The sequence below is a fragment of the Limulus polyphemus genome, unplaced genomic scaffold, assembly GCF_000517525.1.
Source record: "Limulus polyphemus unplaced genomic scaffold, Limulus_polyphemus-2.1.2 Scaffold990, whole genome shotgun sequence".
Classification (NCBI taxonomy): Eukaryota; Metazoa; Arthropoda; class Merostomata; order Xiphosura; family Limulidae; genus Limulus; species Limulus polyphemus.
Genome location: NW_013666600.1, coordinates 229,699 through 237,668, shown reverse-complemented (window position 1 = coordinate 237,668; position 7,970 = coordinate 229,699). Strand labels below are relative to the sequence as shown.

The 7,970-nt window shown below is 32.5% G+C and overlaps 1 protein-coding gene across 2 annotated transcripts in view; it reads left to right on the top strand.

Annotated features, from left to right (window-relative positions):
- The window catches only part of LOC106461578 (tyrosine-protein phosphatase non-receptor type 9-like), a 72,039-nt gene that overhangs the window by 26,576 nt on the left and 37,493 nt on the right, over positions 1 to 7,970 (top strand). For both annotated transcript variants that reach the window (XM_022388581.1, XM_013921420.2), the window contains exons 6-8: positions 2,523 to 2,628; positions 4,290 to 4,400; positions 5,878 to 6,210. In XM_022388581.1, coding sequence (XP_022244289.1) covers positions 2,523 to 2,628; positions 4,290 to 4,400; positions 5,878 to 6,210 — 550 coding nt within the window. The remainder of the gene's footprint in view (positions 1 to 2,522; positions 2,629 to 4,289; positions 4,401 to 5,877; positions 6,211 to 7,970) is intronic.

The window sequence follows — 7,970 nt, the reverse complement described above, 5'->3', positions numbered from 1 at the left end:
ACATCCACTTGACACAACACAGGATTATGGAGTTGGGTTGGGAAGTTCTTCCTCACCCACCATATTCTCCAGATATGGCACCATCAGATTACCATCATTTTCGTTCGATGCAACACCATTTTAATGGGAAAACGTATGCAAATGTGGAAGGTGTTAAAGAGGACATCGACATGTTTTTTGCTTTAAAGCCAAGTGATTTCTTTAATCAGGGCATTGACAACCTGATTGTAAGATGGAAAAGCATCATTGATAAGAATCTAAGACTATTTCATTTAATAAATGTTTTGTTTTAATATATAAGTTGTTTGGGTTTTTTCATCCAAAAAAAGTGACATTAATTTCTTGATGACGTAATATATTGAACTTTCTGCAGTATCTGGCTAACATTATAGAAGTTGCAATGATGAGGTGCATGTGCACTCATGATAATGTATCCAAGAATATAAAACAGACCTTTACAAGGGGACCTGTCTTGACTGTGTTTTAGTGGACTAGTATTTTGTAAAATACTGTCACACTTCAGTTTTAATACATTATATATGCATATGCATTATTACTATTTACAAATAAGTCCTTAAACTTATTTTTCTTAAAACAGAGAACAGAAAATAAAAAAGTAAAGCAAACAATTATCTCTTCTTGTTATGACATTTGTACTCGATTGCTGCTTGTCATTGGTTGGGAAGCCTTATAAAATTTTGCATCTGATGGATGTGAAATGAAGTAATTTTTTTTAGGTTTATATATACATTTTAAATAACCAAAAAAATCATAAATTACAATATGAACATCATAGAATTCCATTATAATTTATTAAGCTTAGTAACTAAGTTGTATTTGGGTCTAAAAAAATATGAAATTTCGAGCAGACTAAAGACTCAACTTACCAGCTTGAAGATTTTTATTGAAAGAACAATATGATGTCATAATACTTGAAAATGGCTGAGAAAGCCACTAGGGGGACATTCTGAGCTTTCAGTTGGTTATTCACGTGTCATAGACAGAAGTAAGTGTAGATACGGGAGCATTTCCAAAAAAAGGAAAGAAATGAGCAGTGCCACTCTTTTTGATTCAGTACATGAGTGATATTTCAGCAAATAGAAAAGATAAGAGGTTCCTATATGATATTCTAGCTTGTCAATATTGGTAATTTGAGTTCCTAATTCATAAGAAACTATAGACTTTTAGATGTTTGTGATGTTCTGCATTCAACAAACCATGTGACACACAAAAATCAATATATATGGGGGATTTCTTTTTTTAATATTTACTTTTAAATTAAGAAATTAACTGATGGATCACACTAAAATATGAATTATAATCTACAATTTGATACCAAACGTATTGACATGCATTCCTAAAATAGTAATTCAATAAAATTTTGAATGCGAGTCAACAGACACGATATGACATGGCCTTTGACCCATAGCTATAGGGTTAAAAAAGTAGTAATGTAACTTTGTATAATACAACATGTCATGAAAGACTTCTTATAGTAAGGAAATCAGGTTCATTGTCATATTTTATTCCTAATAAAACTACATATTTACTTTTAAGGTCACACATAGTTAATGCAAGAATATCTAGAGGTATTCTGTGTTAGAAAAATATAGCATTTGCTAAAGATTGCTTGATGTTGCTTATATGTGTTACATTGCTCTTATTATCTTATTTAATTTTATCTTTCAAACTTTGTTTTTGTAACTTTAGAAGATTATATTGGCTGAAATTAACTATATTGAAGAAACAATCTAACTAGAATGATCATAACAGGTATTTCTATGTTAGTTTATCTGTTCAGAAACATCCAGTAAACTAATTATCATTGTTACATGTGTGACTTTAGGAACTTTTTACTGTAACATTGAGATTCTGCCTGTCTTCTCAGGATTTACAACCAGTAACAGTATGTCCCCTTCTTTTCGTATATAAAAACATTTTCTTTTTGTGTTTTTATGCAATTTTGCAAATTTGTATTTTCAAGATTTACCGATCTGAATAACCACATCATTTATTATGTGATTATTTATTACACAAATCTGTACAAACTCATGCACATAAGACATAAATAACATTAATATATATTCCTGTAGAGCGTACATTTTTTTTTCTTTTTCAACTCAGTGTTTTCAGTTCCAAAATTCTAAAGGTTTGGAAAAGTAAAGTATACTTCTTTGTGAAACCAACAACTAACAAAAAAAAAAAAAAATTCCTCAAAAAACAACTAGTTATTTTTTTTGAGAGATCATAGAAAAGTTTTATAGCATGCACATACACACTAAATGCTGGATAATTATTGAATAACGATAACATTTTTCAGACATAATTTATGAAAGCTATTCTAAAACTACATTTTGTAAAACATACCTTTAAATTAGTTTGCTTTAGAGGTTATTTAATTATTTAAGACTGTTGATAAGAATGAGAAGATGTATAATAGCATATGTTAATACTTGTAATTTTTAGTGTAGTTGCTGAGACATATGAAAACTTGAGTATTGTGTTTTTGTCATTTTTTGCAGTGTGGATACTCAGCGGTGTGGTATAATATTTATTTACAATATGATAGGCTCCAAGTATGTGAATTTTGATTATGAACTCTGTCAAAAGATCCTGAGCCTCCTCAAGGTAATGAAAATTATTGATAAATTTTAATACAGATATTTGATAGTATATTTGTGTTTATTTCCAAATATATCATGGGACTGATATTTATATTCAAATGTAAATTTTTCTTTATTCATGCTGGATTGTGGTCTGATGAAAACATGTAAATGAGAGTTTGCATGAATGATCTGTTTCACTTGACATAATTCTTTTACATTTCTAGGGCCTAGCATGGCCTGGTGGTTAGGGTGCTCAACTCGCAATCTGTGGGTTGTGGGTTTGAATCCCCATCACCAAAGATGCTCGCCTTTTCAGCTGTGTGATGGTCAACCCCACTATTCATTGATAAAAGTGTAGCCCAAGAGTTGGCAATGGGTGGTTTTGACTAGCTACTTTCCCTCTAGTCTATTACTGCTAAATTATTTTGTGAAAAATTCAAACCAGACCTTTTACATTTCTATTAAGTTGAACTTAGAAGTGTGTATTAGAGAGGAATGATGTTAAAATAGTTTGTGACCTTCACCATGTCATTACAGTTGATTGTCACAATGTACAATCATGCATCTTCACAATAGCCCTACAGTGTATTTTCTGTTGTAAAAAGCTCCATCATAAAGCTATCATGTCAAAAGCACATAAGTTCTCCCCCATTGCTTTCCATACTCCATTTAGTGTACAAGGATGATGGTTTTCCAACATTTTTTTCACCAATTTGATTGCACAGAAGAAAAAGAAGAAATTCATAGGCACTGCATTAAATGACTTACCAATATGTCTTTGCATAGAGTAGCACATTTTCCTGTTTTATTCTCCAGCTGCTTCAAGTATGTGATGGATGAATAGGAGGTATAACTGGAAACCTTATCTTGGAGAACCCATACCCTATTGGTCTCATTTCCAAACAGAGATCCTTCTTGATTATGTTACATACTATTACCTGAGGCACATTGATGGCTTTCGCCACCTTCTCTTGTGTTCTTGGATTGCCACCTGTTTAAAGATGTTGCACTTCCAATGGTTGGGGTATGATTTGTTGCAAGTCTTTTTCTTGATTCTCTGATGACCCAAGTTGATTCATATTCTCATGTTTTCCAATGTCATTAAGTTTAAGGGATATACCTGTCTTTGAAATTTCAAAATCTCCAATCCAAACACATCCTTATGATTTAAACGTATGAGCATTCTGTATTGGAAAAGGCTATTACATGCCCTACCCAAAAGTGATAATATTTGTGTGCCATCCCATAACCTACAAAATACCAAACATTGTCAAAATGTACTTCTCATACTGATACTTGTAGTTCCACTGCATTATATTGGCTATGGTTGTCACTTGACTTGCTGATTTGCATATTCAAAATTGTTTTAATTCAACATACTCAATCTTCTATAAATTTTTATCCAAACCTATATTTATTATTGAAAACTATGCTGTTTCTTTAATGATTCAACAAAAAAATTATATTGTAGTACTAGACAAACACAAAAATAAATTAACTTATTCAGATGCATTTAAATATGAGGTCTGATTCAGATTTTTTAAAGTGTACTGGTTGATTTATTTCATGGTGCATCCAGTGTAGAATAGTTATGAGTCATAGTGATCTTTACTTTGTGTAAGTAACGTATTAGTATGAATAATAATAAATTATTTTTCACACCTGTGATTTATTTTAAAATAGGGAGCTTATCCAGCTCGCCTAAAAAAGGTTCTAATTGTAGCTGCTCCACTGTGGTTCAAGGCTCCATTCAAGATCTTGAGGCTGTTTGTCAGAGAAAAACTACGAGAACGGGCAAGTTGTCAAAGACACTTATAGATTTATTTGTAGCGCATACACTATATTTTGTTTGTATTGTATTATTTGTTTCATACTCTGAATTCATTACGCATTACAAGTTTCTATTTTAAAAAAATAATTAACAGTACTAGACATAGGTATTATTTATTTATTTCAATTAGCAACCAATTGATGATCTAAAAATTATTTTAAACTGGGAGCATTTTGGCATACTTTTCTTTTTCTATTCATGCATATGATGCTGATAAATGCAAGGATATTAGATGTAACCTTGCCTTAGAAATCTGTGTGACAGAAGTACATTAGGTGAACTACGAACGACAGCATTCAAAGTAGTAGTAGATTATTTTTACTTCACTGATGGGAGGGTTAGATCTATAGCATTGCACATTGAAACCAGTACTGCACTGGAATGATTAGGTCTATAGCAGGACACTTTCAAACCATTATTACAATGAAATGACTAGGTCTACAGCATAGCACTGAAACCAATACTGCAGTAAATGTATAACATGGTGATTTGAACTGGTACTGCAGCCAAACCTGACAATATTTATAAATTAGACTTTAGAGTACAAATATAGGAATAAGTATTTTCTAAATCATTAAGGTGTTCAACGTTGTAGCTATGATAGTTACTTCAAACTAATTGTACCTAATTGAGCATATCTGTAATATGTGTGTGACTGGCATAACTCCAAGAGGAAAGAACTTAAAAACCTGAAATTTTGCATACATACTAAGTGGACCCTAAGGGTGTGCACCTGGGTATTATTACTTATCTATGTGCGTGTGTGCTCACATGCGCGTGCACATTTTTTAATGCAAAAACCACATAGAAATGTGACTGCCAAAGCTCCAAGAGGAAAGAACCTAGAAACCTGAAATTTTGCACCCATACTAAGTGGACCCTGATGTGAATGCACATCTTTTTAATGAGGCAAGCTAGCAAAAAACTACATAGAAAAGAAGTGGTTCCTTATATAACAACTTCTAATATATAGAAAAGCCAATGCATTTTAGTAACAATGTGTTTCAACATCATGTTGCTTAGCAATAAAAGTATAACCTAATATTGTTGTTAAGAGCCTTTATGCTGAAAGTATAAAATGAAATGTATAAACTAAAAATTGAAAACAAATTTAGAGTTTCCATTAATTAAAGAGGTTTATTTTTTATTATTTAAGTTTAAAATCGGAGAAGAAGTCAGAGGGAAGATTACCTTTATAAACAGGCCACATCCCCTAAAGGAGTTATACTTTTATACTAAAATGGGTTCAGAATACACACACTGGCATAGTCATCTAGAATAATCCAACCTAATAACCCGAGCAAAGCTGGATACTTTCGCTAGTAGATAAATAAAGTTTCATCCATTACAGTAAGATACTAAAAGCAGTACAGAGGATTTAATCTATGTGGGAACAATATGATAAAAGATTTGATTTATTTTTCTTTTTACACATCGCAGGTTTTCATGGTCAACGTACCACAGTTATCTTTACATGTACCAATAGCATCATTACCTCGGGAGCTTGGTGGTATCATTCCTCTGGACCATAATGCTTGGATACTTCATTGCTTGAAGTCGAATACCAACTGTAATGGAGACCTTTGTGACATTTCATCACTTCCCACATCTCCCTCTTCAGGTATGATTCTTTACCAAGCCTATGAAGTGCTAATGCAGAATGGGAATAGTCCACTAAGTGATGGTGAAACAGATGAACCAGAAGATTTTACATCTTTTGTTCATGAGAAGCATAACTCTGAAAAAAGAGAAAAAGAAGTAGAAGTTCTTAAGGTTAGTAAATACTGAACTACTAAATTTTATAGTAACATTTGTGTCATAATGTGAAATATGTTCTAGTTCAAAATGTATTTAATGATGAACATTTATAATTACCAGTATGAGATAAACAAAGCATTCTCGCTGTTGTCATGTTTTTTTGTTTTTTTTTACTTGCTGTTTACCACCGTATAATCCTGGCTGTGGCTCGCTAAATGTCAGAAACTTACTTTTATTTTAACTTTTCTCTAACCAAACTTCTCTTTCAAGTGATTTTACTTTTACTCTCTGTTTTTGCTTCTCTGGTCACTGATATTTATACGTTTGTCATTTAGGCCTTCTAGAAATCTCCATAGCGTCGACATCAATGGATTACAAACACAATGTTCGATTGCCTCTACATCAATGAATAACAAGCACAAAATACACTAATTAATAATACTACATACACTAAACACTCTTTTATATCTGACAGATGTCATATAATAAAAATATAAAAAAATGTCCTTGATGTGCTTTTAACAACAGAGCTTCTATGAACACTGCAATAGGTACTTACTGTTTTTTTAACATTCTGAGCTTATAAAATCACTTTATTTTGTTCATTAAATTAAGGACCAGGTGTAGCCTAGTGGTTAGTATGCCTGATTGTTGACCCAAGGGTCTAGGGTTCACATCCTTTTCCCATAAAAAGAAAATTTACTCTATACTTTGGAGTCATGGGTGCATTATAAAAGTGATGGTCAAACCTTTCTATTTGGTTAGAGTAGCTACAGAATTGGTTGTGGATGCTTTTGACTAACTGCCTTTCCTCTGGTTTATAAGTTCCACTTAAAAATGGCTAGCACAGTTAGTCCTTGTGAAGCTTTGTGTGAATATTAACATAACATAACAAGGGACCTATTGGTCCATCTAGGCTGTCCAGTTCTCTAAACTAAACTACAACTGTTAAATAAAATGAAATAAAAAAACCTCAAAGACAACCCTTATCATTCATATAGTTATCAAACTTTCTCTTAAACTCACTTAAATTTACTGCCTCCACAACATCCGAAGGCAACCCTTTCCCAAGGACAACCACCCTGTGAGAAACATAAAACTGTTCTAGCTGAAGATAACTCCTACACTGCCAAAATTTATATTTGTGTCCCCTAGTCCTACCATTCTCCCTATTAAGTATGAAAAAAAAAGATGGTGCATCAATACTATCAATTCCTTTAATAATTTTAAACACATCAATCAGATCCCCTCTAACTTCTTTTTTCAAAAGAAAACAGTTTCAGAGATTTTAACCTCTTCTAGTATGACAATCCCTCCATCTCAGACACCATTCTAGTAGCCCTCCTCTGAACCTTTTCCAACAATTCAATGTCCTTCATAAGGTAAGGAGCCCAAGAGTGAACACAATACTCCAAATGTGGCCCAACCAGTGATCTAAACGATGAAATTATAACCTCTTTAGTCTTGTATTCAATATTTCTGTAGATACAACCTAAAATTTTATTTGTCCTACCTCTAGCAACAGCACACTGCTTGAATGGGTTAAGAGACTGATCAACCGCTACACCAAATCCCTTTCTTTCCTAACACTGTTAAAGTTATTCCCATCGAAGTGCTGGGCGGTCAGTCTGTCATTCACGCTTAATTTCTCCAAATTTTCTGAGTTACAAGAGTCTAGTTCCACTTTTTCTCCTATAATACTTCCCCTTTTTGAAATGGTGTATTTAAGTGTTTTACACTCACAAAAAAGAAACCTATCATTCTATAGGTATTTG